Source organism: Pteropus vampyrus, unplaced genomic scaffold (genome assembly GCF_000151845.1).
Source record: "Pteropus vampyrus isolate Shadow unplaced genomic scaffold, Pvam_2.0 Scaffold635, whole genome shotgun sequence".
NCBI lineage: Eukaryota > Metazoa > Chordata > Mammalia > Chiroptera > Pteropodidae > Pteropus > Pteropus vampyrus.
Genome location: NW_011889416.1, coordinates 790,228 through 809,992, shown reverse-complemented (window position 1 = coordinate 809,992; position 19,765 = coordinate 790,228). Strand labels below are relative to the sequence as shown.

The window sequence follows — 19,765 nt, the reverse complement described above, 5'->3', positions numbered from 1 at the left end:
ACCACATCAAAATTACAGCTAAACTATAGAACAACCATAATTGGGAGTCACCTGAAGTCTAAATGAACAGAAGTCCTACAACTAAAATCATACAGAAAGGGTTACCTCGAAACTGGCAGGACAAGCAGAGGGGCAGAGGTGCTGAATGGGTGGGTCTCACACCTGCATGTGGCAGTTAAAAACTGGGAGGGGTTTTTCAGCTGCAGAGGTCCCCCTGGAAGAGTGAGGGGTCCCAGCCCATACCAGGCTCCCTAGCCAAGAGTTCCAGTGCTAGGAAGAGAAGTCCCACAACTTATGGCTGTGAAAACTAGAAGAGACTGCGGCTGAGTGAGATAAGGGCTGCTGGAATCTCAGGTGTTTTTCTAAAGGGCCCACACATGGAATTACTTGAAGAAGAACTCACTTGCACTGAGCTCCAGTGCTGGGGCAGCAACTTCAAAGGCACCATGGACATAGGGAGAGAAAATAGATTGTCTGGCTTCAGGGCAAGGGCTGGAGAGGCAGCTTTCTCCCAGACAGAAGTGCCTTAAGAATCTACTGTTTCTTTGTTGAGTCCTCCCCCACTCAACCTGCACATGCAGGCAGCCGCCATACATGAATCTCCATCAACCTGGGAACACTGGTCACTCCACCCTAGAAATTTCCTGAGATCCTGCCCCACCCAACTTGCAGGTCTAACCAAGCATATTCCAGTGGCTTTTCCATAAAAATGGCCTGTCTTGGCTCATGCTGCAGACTCCGAAATCTTCTCAAAGGTTCACAAAACCCGAACAAGTGGCATTTGGCCTCAGAGTGCCCTGTACGACTTGTTAAGCAGCCCCAAGCCTGGCATTAGCAGCATTCAGTCACAGTTTGTGGCTTGGCATCTCAAGGCACTTCCAAGCCCAGAGTGGTAGCCACTTCTGGACCATGAGAGGCCACATCCGAGGACGACACACACAAAGGGCAGACTGGGCAGGCACCGGAACCCTATTTAAGTGAATCCTGCCCTGTACAATAACTCCTCCACTGTATTCACCAGACAATCCTCATAACCAATCAGTATGAAAGTCAATTCCTCCCATTGGTGTGCAAACAGCAATTGAGGCTCAACTACAATAGGAGAACACACACAACCCATACAAGGGACACATCTGGAGCACCTGGCTCAGGTGACCAGGAAGACTGCACCACTGGGCCTCACAGGACACCTACTATATAAGGCCACTCTACTAAGACTGGGAGACAGAGCAGCCCTATCTAATACAAAGAAACAAACACAGATAGGCAGACAAACTGGAGAGACAAAGAAATATGTCCCACATGAAAGAATAGAACAAAGTTCTAGAAAAACAACTAAACAAAATGAACACAAGCAGTCTACCAGATGTAGTTTTCAAAACACTAGTTATAAGGATGCTCAATGAACTTAGGGGAAGAACAGATGAACTCAGTGAGGACTTTAACAGAGAAAACAAAAATGGATAGAAAACATAAAATAGAACCAGTCAGAAATGAGGAATATAGTTAACAGAAGTGAAGAATACCTTAGGAGGAATCAACAGTAGATTAGATGAAGCAGAGGCTTGAATAAGTGATTTAGAAGGTAAGGTAGCAGAAAACATCTAATCAGAACAGCAACAAGAAAAAATTAAAAAGTTGAGAATATTTTAAGGCAGGGGTCCCCAACCCCCGGGCCGTGGACTGGTACACTGTCTGTGGCCTGTTAGGAACTGGGCCACACAGCAATGAGCGAGAAAGCAAAGCTTCAACTGTATTTGCAGCCGCTTCCCAGCGCTAGCATCACCGCCTCAGCTCCACCTCAGATCATCAGATGTTCAATTCTCATAGGAGCAACAGTCCCTGGTGCCAAAAAGGTTGTGGACTGCTGTTTTAAGGGACCTCTGCGAAAACGTCAAGTGTAACAACATTCACATCATAGGAGTATCAGAAAGAGAGGAGAGAGAGTAAAGGGCTGAAAATGTATTTGAAGGAATAATTACTGAAAAATTCCTTGACCTGGCGAAGAAAATAGACATCCAAGCCTAGGAAGCCCACAGACTCCCAAACAAGATGAACCCAAAGAGGCCAACACCAAGACACATCATAGTTAAAATGACAAAGGTTAAAATCAAAGAGAGATTCTTAAAAGAAGCAAGGGAAAAACAGTTACCTACAAGGGAACTCCCATAAGACTGTTGACTGATTTATCAAGAGAAACTTTGCAAGCCAGAAGGATTGGCATGAAATATCCAAAGTGATGAAAATCAAGAACCTACAACCAAGGTTACTCTATCCAACAAAGCTATCATTTAAAATCAAAGGACAGATAAAGAGCTTCTCAGATAGGAAGAAGCTTAAGAGTTCATCACTACCAAGCCAGTATTAAAGAAAATGTTGGAGGAACAGCTTTAAGAAGAAGAAGAAAAAAAGACCAAAAATATAAATACTAAAGTGGCAATAACTAAATATCTATCAACGATTACTTTAAATGTAAATGTATTAAATGCTCCAATCAAAAGACAGGGTGGCTAAATGGATAAGAAAATAAGACCCTTACATATGCGGCCTACCAGACTCATTTCAGATCAGAAGACACACATAGACTGAAAGTAAAGGGATGGGAAAATATCTTTCATGAAAACAGAAACAAATAAAAAAGCTGGGGTAGCAATACTTATACCAGACAAAAGTGACTTTGAAACAGAGGCTATAACAAGAGACAAAGGAGACAAAGAAGGACCCAGTAGTCCAATTTCTGAGTATTTATCTAAAGAAACCAAAATCACTACTTCAAAGGGACATGTGAATCCATATGTTCATTGCAGCATTATTTATAATATTCAATATATGGTGGCATCCTGGAGGTCCATGAATGGATAAAGAAGAGGTGATACATATATACGATGAAATATTGGTCAGCCATAAAACACACACACACACACACACACACACACACACACACACACACACAAAATCTTGCCATCTGCAACAACATAGATGGACCTAGAAGGTATTGTGCTGAGTAGAATAAGTCAGACGGAAAAAAACAAATGCCATAAGATTTCGCTTACATGTGGAATCTAAAAAACATAACAAACAAAACAAAACAAATTCATAGATACAGAGAACATTTTGATGGTTGCCAGGTAGGAAGGGGGTTGGAGGGATGAGTAAAAAGGGGAAGGGATTAAGAAGTACCAATTGGTAGTTACAAAATAGTCATGGGGATGTAAAGTATAGCATAAGGAATATAGTCAACATTGCAATAACTACGTATAGTGTCAGATGGGTACTAGATATATCAGGGTGATCACTTCGTAAGTTATATAACTGTCTGATCACTATGTTGTACACCTGAAGTAAATATATTTTATGCTAACTGTAACAGAAAAATAAAAAAAAATTAAAATAGTGAAACACTTAGGTGTAAATCTAACAAAATGTATATAAGGCTTATGTGCTGAAAAACTATAAAACAGTGATGAAAGAAATCAAAGATCTACAGAGAGAGATATAGTGTTCACAGGAGACTTAATATAGTAAAGATATCAGTTCTCCCCTAACTGATAACAGGTTTAATGAAATTTCCATTAAAATTCTTGCAAGATTTTTGAAGACATAGACAAGAGTATTCTAATATTTATGTATAGAGGCAAAGATACCAGACTAGCTAAAACAATTTGGAAAAAGTAGAATAAAATGGGAGATATTACTCAACCTAATACAAAGCCTTACTATACAGCTACAATAATCAAGACTATATGGTAATGGCAGAAGGATGGATAGACATATGGATCAATGAAATAGAACAGCAAACCCCAAAATTGTCCCCCATAAGCACAGACAAGTGATTTTTCGCGAAAGCACAAAAGCAATTTGGTGGTGCAAAGTGACCTTTTCAACAAATGGTGCTAGAGCAATTGAATATCCACAGGCCAAAAAAAAAAAGAAGAAAAAGAAAAAACTGAACTCAAGCTAAATCCCATGTTATACAAAAATTAACTCAAACTGTACCTCAGAGTTAAATATAAAATATAAAACTATAAAATTTTTAGAAGACAATTCAGAAGAAATCTTCAGGACTTAGGGCTTTGGTCAGAGTTCTTAGACTTGACACCAAAATTGTGCTAAAAAATAAATGGACAAAAAAGTTTCACAAACTAGACTTCATCGCCATTAAAATCTTTTGCTCTGTGAAAGACAAACAGATGAAAAGTCAAACCATACACAGGCAGAAAATATTTGCAAACCATGTATCTGACAAATGACTCATACCGAATTTTCAAAACTCAACAGTAAAAAAGCAAGCAATCCAACTGGAAAATGGGCAAAAGACATGAAGAAACATTTCACAAAGATGATGATATATACATGGCACATAAACACATTAGAAGAAAATTTAATATAACCAGACATCAGGGAAATGCAAACTAAGGCTATGATGTATGTAAAATGGTGCAGCTACTCCGGAAAACAGTTTGGCAGTTTCTTAAAAAAGCTAGTCACTTACTATGCAACCTAGCAATTGTACTCTTGGGCATTTATCCTAGAGAAATGAAACCTTAGATTCACACAAAATATGTACATAATATTCATAGCAGCTTTAGGTGTAATAACCAAATATGGAAATAACCAAAATGCCCTGCAATACATGTACAATTTGTATTAAACGAACTGGTACAACCCTACCATGGAATACTACTCTGTAATAAAAAGGAATGAATTATTGATATACATAACAACTTGGATGGAGCTGAAGGGCATTATGCTGACTTAAAAAAAATCTCAAAAGATCACATATGATGATATCATTTATATATATAACAGTGTCGATATTACAAAATTATGAAGATGGAGAACAAATTAGTTATTGCCAGGAGTTAAGGATAGTAGTAAGCTTGGTGGTAAGAATGGATGTGACTAAAACAGGGTAGTAAGAGAACAATCTTTGTAGTGATGGAATGTAGCCTGATTGTAGTGGTGATTGTTGGAATCTCTACATATGTAATAAAAAGACATACATATACATTGATATAGTGTCAATTTCTTGGTTTTGATATTATAGGTGTGCAATATGTAACCATTAGGGAAAATCAGGTGAAGGGTACACAGGATGTCTCTATACTATCTTTGCAAGTTCCTGTGCATCTATAAATCTCTAAATAAAAAGTTTTAAAACAGCAGTATCGAGTTGAGACTATTGAAAATTACTTCCTAGTCACACAAGACAACATTAGAAATGCTCATTATCTTAAAGTTTACCCTAATGTGTCTATCCATTTGCTTCACTATAAACAAATATTATATTTATATTCTATTTTCTGAAAATTACTGAGTCATGAGAAGATAGAATATAGACAGACAGCAGACAGACATAATCTCTAACATTTTTGGATATAATCCAGACAGGTTTAGCTACTCAAGAGTAACCCTTCAAAACCATGATATATATGTATATATGTATGTATGTATGTATGCATGTATGTATGTATGTGTGTGTATGTGTATGTGTATATATATATATGTATGTATATGTATGATGAGTTTGAATCAGAGGCACTTTTTGGCTAATGTTGGGAAAGGGGTTAATTGGCTAATGAGTAAGCGAAGCAGACAGCTCAGCTTCCACATTTCAATGTTGTTCCTACTGGTCATGAAATATGAAATGTTATGGGACAAATCATATGCTACTATGATATTTACAAATTTGGGAAACTGAGCAAGTCAAAGGCTTAAATAAAGTCTGACAAATTAGACTAGGGTTATTTGGTTAATAAAATTACCTTACATAAATAATTTTTAAAAACATAGCAAACAAAATATAAAAATGTACTTATTCTTTAAATAATTATTTAAACATATGCTTTTACACTTTTACACAAACTGTCCCTTTGTAAGCTCTCCCAGACTCTACAGATTTTAAATATCAAATAGAATATACTCTTCCTATGGCATAATTGTAATTTCTCTAGCCTTACACCTTGGTATAGTTGAGGATTCTGCTAGAATTAAAACGTGTTTAACACACACAATATAGTATCTTCCATACTTTAAAACATTTATTAAGGCATACCTTAGCCACTCCGCCATTAAACTAACTCCATCTATTCATCCTTTTCTTAAAGGCCATGCTTTCACACATGTGCATGTGTGTGTGCATATGTTTATAGGTATGTGTGTGTGTGTGTGTGTGTGTGTGTGTGTGTGTGTGTATACATACATTTCATTCTCTTCCAAATGAAGTACAAGTCTGTTATAGCTACCAATTAAAAGCAACATCAGCAACACATATAAAACACACTCTATAGCTTAAAGTACAGTTGACCTTTGAACAACATGGGTTTGAACTGCACAGGTCCACTTATATGCAAAGGTTTTACATAAATTTTCTCTTCCTAATGATTTTCTTAGTAACATTTTCTTTTCTCTAGCTTACTTTATTAAAACAATACTGTATATAATTCATATAATGTACAAAATATGTGTTAATCGACTGTTTACATTATCAGTAAGGCTTCCACTTAACAGTAGGCTATCAGTAGTTACCTTTTTTGGGGAGTTGAAAGTTATATAAGGATTTAACTGTGTGGCGTTGGTGCACTGAACTCCCACATGATTCAAAGGTCAACTATATATGATTCAAGCTTCTACAACAGATAAAAGAGCTCAAGAATACTTTATTTTAAAACGCTGTAACAGATTTGTCCCTAAGAGGATATAAAAATGGCTAATAAGTACATGAAAAGATGTTCCACATCAATCATCTTTATGGAAATGCAAATTAAAATCACGACATACAATTACATACCTATAAGAAAAGGTAAAATAATTTTTAAAAAAACACAATAGGAGTGGGGGAGGTAGACAGGGTAAAGGGGGTCAAATATGTGGAGACAGAAAGAAATCTAACTGTGGCAGGTGAACACAGAGTGTAAACATATATGTGCCTTACTGTTAAAGTGTACAGCTGAAACTTATTGGATTTCATTAACCAATGTCATCATAAAAAATAATTAAAAAATAAAAATAAAAAATAAAATAAAAAAATAAACAACACAATAGGAGTGACGACAAAAACATGGCGGACTGAGAGACGACCCCAGAACTCTCCCCTTGAGACAACAATAAGCTGAGCATCTAAAACTCAACAAAAAACACCCAACCTGCACACCAGCATGTCTGAGCATGCGATCTTCGCATAAGAGCTACCACAGGTCAGTACCCCAGGAGACGGGCGGTAGACTGGGAGAAAAGGAGAAGATGCTTCTTGTAGCCGGAGCTCCCTACAGGACGAGGGGGAAGGGAGAAGGTGGGGTGGGTTCCCTGAATAGCCCTGCCTGAGAGAGCTGTGAGCTCCACGCAGCAACAGTGCCCAGAGATCAGGGAAGAAAGCAGAGAAGTGGGGACAGCATACAAGTAGGGACAGCTAAGAAGCAACAGTTGACTTTTAACAGGAGTGGCTGCAAAATGCAAGGCTGAGCTGCAGCCCTCATCCACCAACACAGAGAGCCCTCCCCGCATATCCTCCAAGACTGAACACCATGGAGCCCAAAGGGAATCTGAACAAATGCTACCCAAACAGTCACTAACACTGACAGGGACTGAGACTGAGGGTAGAGAGCATGACTGAATATCTATAAGGAAAAAATGGCATTATTAAGACATTATATAAAGCAGAGATCCAAGAGGCTTAGATGTCACCTACTGGACCCAAAAGAAAAATGCCTTCAGGCTAAAGAGAGATCTTTATATAATAAAATTTCTTTCTGGGGGAAAAAAAAAGCAGAATACACTTCCATTAATATCCAGAAATAGTCCATTAAATACCACGAAAAACCAAGGAGACAAGGCAGCTCAGAAAAAAAGAAAAATCTCCAAAAAATCAGCTAACAGACACAGAAACATGCAACTTAAATGACAGAGAATTCGGGATGGTACTTCCGAAAAAACTCCATGAAATCCAAAACAATTCATATCAACAATTTCAGGAATTGAAAAAAGAACTAGACGAGCAGAATGAGATCTTTAGCAAGGAGACTGAAGGCCGCAAAATAACGGAATAGAACTTCTGGAGATGAAGAACACACTGAAAGACATGAAAAATGAAATAGCAAGCTTAGGAAATAGAGTCAACCAAATGGAGGAAAGCATCAGTGGTACTGAAGACAGAAATCTAGAAATAAATCACAGAAAAAAGAAGAGAGAAACCGAAGAATAAAAAAGAATGACAGAGAAATACAAGAACTATCTGATACTATCAGGGAGGAAACATAAGAATAATGGGCATTCTCGAAGGGGAGGAAAAGGAGCAGATATTAGAAAGTATTTTCAGATAAACAGTTAACGAGAATATCCCAAATCTAAGGAATGAGCTGGAGCTTGGAATTCAAGAAATCAACAGAACACCCAATTATCTCAACCCAAAAAGGCCTTCTCCAAGACACATTGTATTAAAATTATCAAAAATCAACGACAAAGAAAGAATTCTCAAGGCAGCCAGGGAAAAGAAGACGGTAACCTATAAAGGAAAATCCATTAGATTATCCTTGGACTTCTCAGTGCAAATTTTACTAGCCAGAAAAGAATGGAATCAAATATTCAAAATATTAAATGAAAGGAATTACCAGCCAGGAATAATGTATACAGCAAAGTTCTCCTTTAGATATGAAGGAGAAATAAAGACCTTTCCAGACACACAAAATTTGAGAGAATTCTCCACTATGAGGCCTGCATTACAAGAAATACTGAAAGGGGTCAGCTCATCTAAAACAAAATAACAACAACAACAACAACAACAACAAAACATAACTAGGAGTACGGACTGATGAGTGCAACACTTACTAAGAACAGGGCATTATTAACTTAAGTAAGAAAAGATTTGCTATAGCAAGATAGTAATGAATGTTCAGCATACATAGGGAAACTCTGAGACAACAATGACAGAAAAGGGGAGTAGTCAAAGATCCAAATTAGCAAAGGGGAATGGATATAAGGCACACGAAGAAGAAAATGAAGTAATGTACACACACACACACACACACACACACACACATTTATTTCTGCTCTAAAAATTAGAGCAGAAATAAATAAAATTGATAACAAAAATATAATAGAAAAAATAAATACAACGAGGAGCTGGTTCTTTGAAAAAGTTAATAAAATTGACAAACCCCTGGCTAGATTCATTAAAGAAAAAAAGAGAAAAGACACAAGTAAACAAAATCAGGGATGAAAGAGGGGAAATTATGACACACACTGCAGAAATACAAAGAATCATACAAAAATACTATGAAAAAGTATACAACACCAAATTTAATAACCTAGAAGAAATCGACGAGTAATTAGAAAGCTACAACCTGCCTAGACTGAATCAAAAATTCGAAATTCTAAATAGACTGATCAGCAGTTTGGAAATTGAAACAATCATCAAAAACCTACCAAAAAGGACAACTCTGGGACCAGATGGCTTCACCAATGAATTCTACCAAACACTGAAAAAAAATTTAATACGTAGTCTCCTCAAATTTATCCAAAAAAATAAAAAAGGAGGCAATACTTCCTAACTGATTTTATGAGGCCAATATTACCCTGATACCAAAACCTGGTAAAGACAACACACAAAAAAAAGAAAACTACAGACCAACATCTCTCATGAACACAGAAGCACAAATCCTAAATAAGATACTAGCAAACTGAATACAGCAACATATTCAAAAGATTATACACCACGATCAAGTCAGCTTCATTCCAGGGGCACAGGGATGGCTCATCATACGCAGATCGATTAATGTGATACACCACATAAAAAATTAAAAACTAAGAATCGTGATCATATTAATAGATGTAGAAAAAGACTTCGAAAAGATACAGGATCCATTTATGATCAAAACACTTCACAAAATTGGTATAGAAGGAAAGTACCTTAACATAATAAAGGCCATATATGACAAACTCTTAGCCAACATTATACTTAATGGTGAAAAACTAAAAACCTTCACTCTAAGATCAGCAAGAAGGCAAAGATGTCCACTATCGCCACTGTTATTCAATATAACATTGAAGGTCTTAGAGAGTGCAGTCAGACAAGAGAAAGATATAAAAGGCATCCAATTAGGAAATGAAGTCAAACTGTCACTATTTGTGGATGACATGATTCTCTACACAGAAAACCCTAAAGACTCCACAAGAACACTACTAGAAACAATAAGCAAATACAGTAAAGTTTCCGGATACAAAATCAACGTTCAAAAATCCATAGCATTCCTATATTCTAATAACAAATTGTCAGAAATAGAAGTAGAAAAAATAATTCCTTTTGCAATGGCAACAAAAAGAAAAAAAAATACCTAGTAATAAACCTAACGAAATATGTGAGGGACCTATATAATGAAAACTATAAGACCCTATTAAAAGAATTACAAGAAGATACAAAGAAATGGAAAGATATTGTGTTTTGGATTGGAAGAAACAATATAGTTAAAATGACCTTATTACTTAAAGCATTATATAGATTTAATGCAATCTCCATCAAAATTCCATTGGCATTTTTTAAAGAAATGGAACAAAAAATCATCAGATTTTGTATGGAAGCATAGAAGACCCCAAATTGTCAAAGCCATCCAGAGAAAAAAGAATGACGTGGGAGGCATTACTTTGCCTGACTTTAAATTATACTATAAAGCATCAATAATCAAAATGGCATGCTATTGGAAGAACAACAGATACACAGACGAGTGGAACAGATCAAGAGTCCAAAAACAAACCTATGTTTATATGGGCAAATAATTTTCGACAAAAAGCCAAAAATATACAGTGGAGAAAGGAAAGCCTCTTTAATAAAAGGCGCTGGGAAAACCGGAAAGGCACATGCAAAAGTATGAAACTAGACTGTTGTCTATCACCACACACCAAAATTATCCCATAATGGATTAAGGACCTAAATATAAGACCCAAAACAATAAATTGAATAGAAGAAAACACTGGAACTAAACTCATGGACCTTGGACTTAGAGAGGATTTTATGAATTTAACCTCATAGACAAGAGAAGTATAGGCAAAAATAAATGAATAGGACGATATCAAACCGAAAAGCTTCTGCATAGCAAAAGAAAACATCAAGGCAAAGAGGCAAGCAACTGAATGGGCGAAGATATCTGCAAACAATGCCTCCGATAAGGGCCTAATAAATATCCAAAATATACAAAGAACTCATACCACTCAACAACTAAAAAAATCCCAAAAAATCCAATTAAAAAATGAGCAGAGAACCTAAACAGATACTTCTCCCAAGAAGACATACAAACAGCCAACAAACACATGGAAACATGCTCAACATCGCTAGCTAATAGGGAAATGTAAATCAAAACCACAATGAGATATCATCTCACACTTGTTAGAATAGCTATTCAATAGGACAATTAATAACAAGTTTTGTAGAGGATGTGGAGAAAAAGGATCCCTCATACACTGCTGGTAGGGCTGCAAAAAAACTAAGAATTGATCTACCACATGATCCAGCAATCCCTCTTCTGGGTATTTACTCCAAAGCCTTGAAAATCCATATTCGAAAAGATATTTGGACACCGATGTTCATAGCAGCATTATTCATGGTGGCCAGGATATGGAAGCAATCGATGTGTCCTATGATAGATGATTGGTTAAAGAAGCTGTCATACATATATACAATAAAATATTACTCAGTCATTAGCAGAGATGAAATAGTGCTATTTGTGACAACATGGATGGACTTTGAGATAATCATGCTAAGCGAAATAAGCCAGACAGAAAAAGTTGAAAACCACATGCTATCACTCATATGTGGGATATAAACGTAAAAGAAACAAACAGGACAAACAGAGACTCATGGACATGGACAATAGACTAGTGGTTACCAGAGTGTAGGGGGAGAGGGAGGAGGAGGGAGATAGATAGGGGGAGAGGGAGATAGATGTGGGTAAAAAAGGTCAAATATGTGGTGACAGAAAGAAATCTAACTATAGGTGGGGAACACACAATGCAATATATATATGCCTTACTGTTAAATTTCAGACCTGAAACTTACTGGATTTTGTTAACCAATGTCACCAAACAATAAATAAAATAAAATTAAAAACAAAACAAAAGAAAACACAATAATACCAAGCACTAACAAGAATGAAGAGCAACTGGAACTCTCAGACACTGCTGGTGGGAATGAACAACTGTACAACTGCTTTTAAAACTGGCAGTTTCTTACAAACTAAATATAAACTTACCATACAACCCAGGAATTGAACTCCTAGATTTTCATTTCACTTGGGTAAATATCTAGGGGTCACACAAAAACTTATACATGGCTATTTAGCGCAGCTTCAATTTTAATTCCAAAACCTAGAAACAACGTAAACATCTCTCAACTGCAAATAAACTGTGATACATCCATACAATGGAATATTATTGAACAATAAAAAGGAAAACAACCATTGACATATATAACAATAAGGATAAATCTCAAATGCATTTTGCCTTGTGAAATAAGTGAGACTCAAAAGGCTACAAATTGTATGATTCCATGAGTGAATTTTTAGGTATGATGAAACCATTTTCTATCTTGACTATATCATGCATTCATCAAAAACTGTAGAATATATACTAAAAAGTGAATTTTACTGTAGGTAGATTTTTAATAACTTTTTAAAACCTCTCTACACAAACAAAAAAGGTTTCCTACCTCACATTAGTTTCATCATTAAATTCCTCAGCCCATTTTTTCCTTGATTGTGCAGTAGTAGAACCATCTAAACGGTAATAGTCAATGTTTCGGAGCCACTTCCCTTCACCTGAATATTTGACCAAAAAAAAAAAAAAAGAAAAAGAGAGAGAGAGAGAGAGAGAGAGAGAGAGAGAGAGAGAGAGAGAGAGAGAAATTTGAAATACATTGTTCTGCTAGTAATAGATTTTCTTCCTTCCTCACCATTTAAAAGCTGGTTATATATATTATATTTGCATAGCTAAGCAAAATTTTTAATCAAGAGATAATTCATTGTATTACAAATAAATTTACCACAGATTTCCTTCCAATAGATACTGAATAACAAAGGTACTTTAAGAAAGTATTTCGTCTACATGTGGATTTCTTAAAAGAGTTCCTTGATTACAATCCTTTAAAACTTGCAAAAGAATATGATTAAGGTGCATTATGCTCATGAAGCTTGCTTTTAATTAGATCTATAAACATCCCGGTTTCCCCCTTCTTATTAACATGTTGATACTGATCAGATAAAAGACATATAAGGCATTTATTCATTCCCTGAACAAGTATTTATTGAATACCTATTATGTGCCAAAACTATTATATATAGTCTAGCCACAAATATCAGCAGATGTTGCTATTTCATGACAATTGTGTGTGTGTGTGTGTGTGTGTGTGTGTGAGATTAAGTAAAAGACTGTGACTTTATAAGTTAAACAGTAATCAGATATGTTTGCCTTTTGAATAGTAAAGTGAAATTTTATTCAATATTTACGATGATACTAAAATACTAAAGGATTAAATGCTTATGATATCTTTATATTTTATCATACATAATTTTCATATCAATTATTTAACTGTCAACATACGATTTCACTTCCAAGCAAAATTCGTATCATACCCTAGAGTCTTTAAAATCAAGTTGGCAAAATAGATTTATGTCTTTCAGCAAACTTTTTACTTAAACTTAGTATATTAGTTTAAAAGATGCCTTTTGACATGTTTATTACTTACCTATATCTTTACCTACATTGAAACCCTAGAATTTCAATGAAAATTCAGTAATGGCTAAGAGAGTCAATTTATTTATTTATGGTTTTTATTTCTTTCAACTGGAAAAAAAGGCATACACATCTAAGGAAAAAAGAATTTGCGATAGAAGGTTGGATAAAAAAGTAAGAGGCTGGAGACATATTTGCATTAACTGTTCACTTGAGTAGGATAATTATTAAAATAAATATGCTAATCATAAACAAATGCAATATATGAATATTTTAAAAAGTACTTCAAGATACTCACCTTTCTGTGATAATACAAATGAACAATTTGTACTACCACTTCTGTGAATCCAACATGTAAAAACTGTGATACAGTCAGTATAGGTTAGTAATCAAAAATATTAACTTCAGAGTCAGACTCCCTAAGTTTAATCTCAGTTTCATCATTTACTAGCATTTTCAATCAGGGCAAATTAAACTCCTTTTGCTTCAGTGTCTTTATCTTTAAAAATGGGAGATAACCACAGTATCTACTGCATAGAATTGTTTATTAAATGAGTTAATATAAAAAGACCACTTAGAACAGTGCCTGTCACACAGTAATTAAGCTATTGAGTACTTAATATTGTCACCTAAGATCTATAGCAAATTATATCTATCTATATTATGGCACACATGTGCGTTTGATCCCACTCTATAACACAATTTCCTGTAATACCGCTCACATTAACTGTCCAGTGCCCAAAACACAGCAGTAGTAGGAGGAGGAGGAGGGGGACTACTAGTAGTAGGTACTCAAATGATAAACCAAATCGATTGATGGTTAAAACAAATATTTCCTGAAGATAATTTATAAAATTAGATATGAACTAGCAAGCATATAAAAAATATTCAACCTTACCAGTGGTTAAAAAGTATAAATTAAAACAAAGACAACTGTTTTTACCCATTAAAGATGGGGAAAATGTTATTATAGTACTAAAGGTATACAGTAACATGGGCATTTTCCATTTATTCGTAGTGATAAATTGATATAACTTTTTTGTAACACTGTCTTTCAGATAATGAGGCACTTGCAGAACATAAAATCTAACTTAAAAAAAAAACTAATACATAGGAATAACAGAAAAATATATTAAGAGTTTTGGTCAAGATAGCAGAGTAGGTAAATGGTGGCTCGCCTTCTCCCACAACCACATCAGAATTACAACTAAATTATAGAAAAACCACCCTTGAAAACCATCTGAAGACTAACTAGCTAAATAGAACTCCTATAACTAAAAATATAAAAGAAGCTATGTCGAGACTGGTAGGAGGGGCTGAGGGGCTGGTTCCATACCCACATATAGCAGTTTAAAATCTGGAGGGATAGCTCGGCTGAAGAGGTCTCCCTGAGGGACAAAAGGTCCCAGCCCCACAGCAGGCTCCTCAGTCTGGAGCACCAATGCTGGGAAAAGTAGTTCCCAAAATATCTGGCTGTGAAAATCACCAGTGATTCAGTCCAGGTGAGACAGAGGGATGCCACAGACCCAGGCGTCCTCTTAAAAGTCCCACACACAGACTCACTAGCTCACAAACACTCTAAGCTCCAGCAAAAAAAAAAAAAAGAGCAGCTCAAAAAGCACCAGAGACATACAGGGAGGAACTAAATTGTCTGGCTTCAACAACAGCTGCAGGGGTAGCTTCCTCTGTGACAGAAGCGCTGGCAGGCACCACTGTTCCTTAGTTGAGCTCTCCTCCTACACAGCTTGCAGGCACAGATGGGTGCCAAATCTGAGTCTCCATTAAGTTGGCAAACACTGCTTGCCCCACCCCGCTGATTCTCTGAGATCCTACTCCAGCCAACTTGCAGGCCCACCAAAGCCATGTCCAGTGGCCTTTCCATATAAACAGCCTGTCTTGACTCATGCTACAGACTTAACTAAAATCTCTCCAAGGTCCATACACCCCAAATAAGCAGTGGCTGGCCTCGGCATACACTGTACCTCTTGCTAAATGGCCCCAAGCCAGGCAAAGTGGCAACCAGCCTCGAATTGCAGCATAGCCTCTCCTAGGAGCCTCCAAGTACAGCACAGGCAGTTACCAAATGCAGATAAGTTTGCAGTTTCTATGAGGTGACCCCATACTGGGCACAGGCAATGGCTGACCTTCACCTGAACTGCAGAACCTCCCAAGAGGTCCCCAAACCAACATACCTGCTGGCCAACTATAGACCACACCAAAACACCACCCAATTAGCTCCACAAATGACATACCAAAAGGACAGACAGGATAAGCACCAGAGCCCCACTAAAGCAAATCCCGCTCAATGGAGTCAGCCCCAGAACAACAGCTCATCTGCTGAAATCACGGCTAGTTCTCAGTCTGCCTACAGGTCATTCGCACCTACTAATATGCCAACAGCAATCAAGGATCAATTACAACAAGAGGGAACACACAACCCATGAAAGGGACACAACTGGAGTACCCATCTAAGGAGACCAGGGAGAAAGCACTACTAGGCCCTTTAGTACACCAACTACATAAGGCCACCCTACCAAGACTGGGAGATATAGCAGATCTGCCTAATACAAAGAAACAAACACAAGGAGTCAGCCAAAATGAGGAGACAAAAAGAACATGTCCCAAATGAAAGAAGAGGACAAAATAACAGAAAAAGAACTAAATGAAATGGAGCTAAGCAATCTACCAGGAAGTGTTCAAAACACTGGTGAAAAGGATGATTAAGAAACATGGGGGAAAATAGATTATCTAAGTGAGAACTTACACAAAGGTATAGAAATTGTAAAAAAAAAAAAAAAGTCGGTCAGAAATGAAGAACACATTATATGGCAGTAGATTAGATGAGGCAGAGGATAGAATCAGTGATTCAGAGACAAGGTAACAGAAAGTACCAAACTGATAAGAGGGGGAAAAAAAAGAATAAAAATTTAGGCTAGTTTAAGGGACTTCTGGGACATCAAGCATATCAACATTTTGGGTGCCAGATAGAGAAGAGAACACAAGGGATTGAAAATCTATTTAAAGAAACAATGACTAAAAATTTCCCTAACCTGGCAAAGGAAATACACATATAAGTCCAGGAAACATAAGTCCCAAATAACATAAACCCAAAGAGGCCCACATCAACACACATCATAATTTGAAATGGCTTAAAGGTTTAAGACAGAATAAAAGCAGCAAGAGAAAAGCAGTTAGTTACCTACAAGAGAATGCCTATAAGAACGTCAGCTGATTTCTCAACAGAAGCTTTGCAGGCCAGAGGGATTGGCATGAAATAGTCAAAGCGATGAAAAGCAAGGACCCACAACCAAGATTACTCTATCCAGCAAAGCTATCATTTTAGAATCAAAGGACAGATAAAGAGCTTTCCAGATAAGAGAAAGCTAAAGGAGTTCAACACCATCAAACTAGTATTACAAGAAATGTTAGAGGAACTTCTTTAAGAAGAAAAAAAAATTAAAAATATGAATAATAAAATGGTAATAACTACATAACTATCAATAATTACTTTACATGTAAATGAATTAAATACTCCAATCAAAAGACAGAGAGTAGCTGAATGGATAAGAAAAAAAGACCCATACATATGCTGCCTACAAAAGACCCACTTCAGAACAAAAGACATAGACTGATAGAAAAAGAATGAAAAAAGACATTTTATGAAAATGAAAATGAAAAAAAGGCTGGGGAAATAATACGTATACCATATACCATGCATTTTAAAACAAAGGCTATAACAAGAGACAAAGAAAGACATTTCATAATGATAAAAGGAGAAATCCAACAATGAGATATAGCCCTCATCAATATTTACACACCCAATGTAGGAGCACCTAAATAAATAATGCAAATATTGACAGACATAAAGGGAGAGATTGACAGTAACACAGTCCTAGTAGGGGATTTAACACCCCATTGACATCAAGGGATATATCATCCAGACGAAAAATCAACAAGGAAACAGCAATATTAAATAACACATTAGACCAGATGGAATCGACGTTTTTAGAACATTTCTCCCCCAAACAGCAGAATATACATTCTTTTCAAGTGCACATGGAACATTTTCCAGGATAGACCACATGTTTGTCCAAAAAACAAGTCTCAGTAAATTTAAGACCACTGAAAACGTAGCAAGCATCTTCCCTGATCAAAATGATATGAAACTAGAAATTACAAGAAAAAAACTGAAAAATACAAAAACACATGGAGGCTAAATAACAGGTTACTAAACAATGAATGAGTTAACAAAGAGATCAACAGATACGTTGAAACAAATAAAAATGAAAACACAATGACCCAAAATCTAGGGGACACATCCAAAGCAGTTCTAAGAGAGAAATTCATAGACGTACAGGCTTAACTTAAGAAAAAAGAAAATTTTCAACAATCTAATTTTACACACAACTAAAGAAACATTAAAAATAATAACGAAAAACTAAAGTGAGTAGAAGGAAGGAAATAATAAACATCATGGGGAAAATAAACTGAATAGATTCTAAAACTACAATACAAAAGATCAATGAAACCTATGGCTGTTCTTTGAAAAGAATAAGTAAACTGATAAACTTTTAACCAGACTCATGAAGAAAAAATGAGAGAGGAAACAAATAATCAAATTCAGAAATGAAACAGAAGTGACAGCTGACATCCCAGAAATCCAGAGGATTATAAGAAAATACTAAGAACAATTATATGCCAATGAACTAAACAATCTGGAAGAAATGGATAAATTCCTAGAAACGTATAATCTTACAGGACAAAATCAAGAAGAAAAAAATGTGAATAGACCCATAAATACTAATGTAATTGAATTGGTAATCAAAAAACTCCCCATAAACAAAAATCCTGGAACAGATGGCTTCAAAGGTGAATTTCACCAAACATTCAAAGAATACTTAGTCTTCTCAAACTATTCCAAAAAATTAAGAGGGAATGTTCCCAATTTCATTTTACAAGGCCACCATTACTCTGATTCCAAAACCAAAGACATTACAAAAAGAGAGAATTATAAATTGATATACCTGACGAACATAGATGCAAATATCCTCAACAAAATATTAGCAAACCAAATTCAGAAATATATTAAAAAGGTCATACACCACGATTAAGTAGGATTTATTCCAGTGATTCAAGGTTGGTTCAATATCCGCAAATCATTTAACATGATACACCATGTAAACAAAATGAAAGATAAAAAATATATGATCATATTAATAGATGCAGAAAAACTTTGGCAAACTCTAACATCGGTTTATGATAAAAACTCTCAGCAAAGTGGGAATAGAGGGAACAACATACTACAGGTCATATATCACAAACCCACAGCTAACATCATACTCAACCAGGAAAAGCTAAAAGTGTTTTCCTTAAGATGAGAAACAAGAAAAGAATGTCCACTTTCACAACTCCTATTCAACGTAGTATTCGAAGTCCTAGCCATAGCAATCAGAGAAGAAAAAGAAACAAAAGGCATCCAAATTGGATAGGAAGTAAATCTGTCACTATTTGCATATGACTTGATGCTATATATAAAGAACTCTAAAATATTCTACACACACACACAAAACTGTTAGAATTGATAAATGAATTCAATAAGTAGCAAGATACAAAATTAATATTCAGAAATTGGTGGCATTTTATATGCCAATAACAAAACTATCAGAGAAATTAAGAAAACAATCCCATTCACAATTGTATCACAAAAATAAAATACTTAAAAATAAATTTAAACAATGTAGTAAAAGACAACTGGATAATTATAAGACATTCAAGAAAAACAATGAAGACACAAATAAATGGAAGCATATACCGTGCTCATAAATAGGCAGAAATAACATCATTCAAACATCCATACTACCCAAAGCAATCTATAGATTCAGTGCAATCCTTATCAAAATACCAATGGCATTTTTCACAGAACTAGAACAATTCATCCTAAAATCTATATGGAACCACAAAAGTCCCTGAATAGCCAATGCAATCTTGAGGAAGAACAAAATTGGAAGTATTATGCTACCTGATATCAAACTATAGTACAAGGTTACAGTAA

General features: G+C 35.8%; 1 protein-coding gene across 8 annotated transcripts in view; it reads right to left on the bottom strand.

Annotated features, from left to right (window-relative positions):
• Positions 1-19,765, bottom strand: part of ATRX (ATRX, chromatin remodeler) — a 262,193-nt gene that overhangs the window by 39,943 nt on the left and 202,485 nt on the right. For all 8 annotated transcript variants that reach the window (XM_011384940.2, XM_011384947.2, XM_011384944.2 and 5 more), the window contains one exon: positions 12,692-12,800. In XM_011384940.2, coding sequence (XP_011383242.1) covers positions 12,692-12,800 — 109 coding nt within the window. The remainder of the gene's footprint in view (positions 1-12,691; positions 12,801-19,765) is intronic.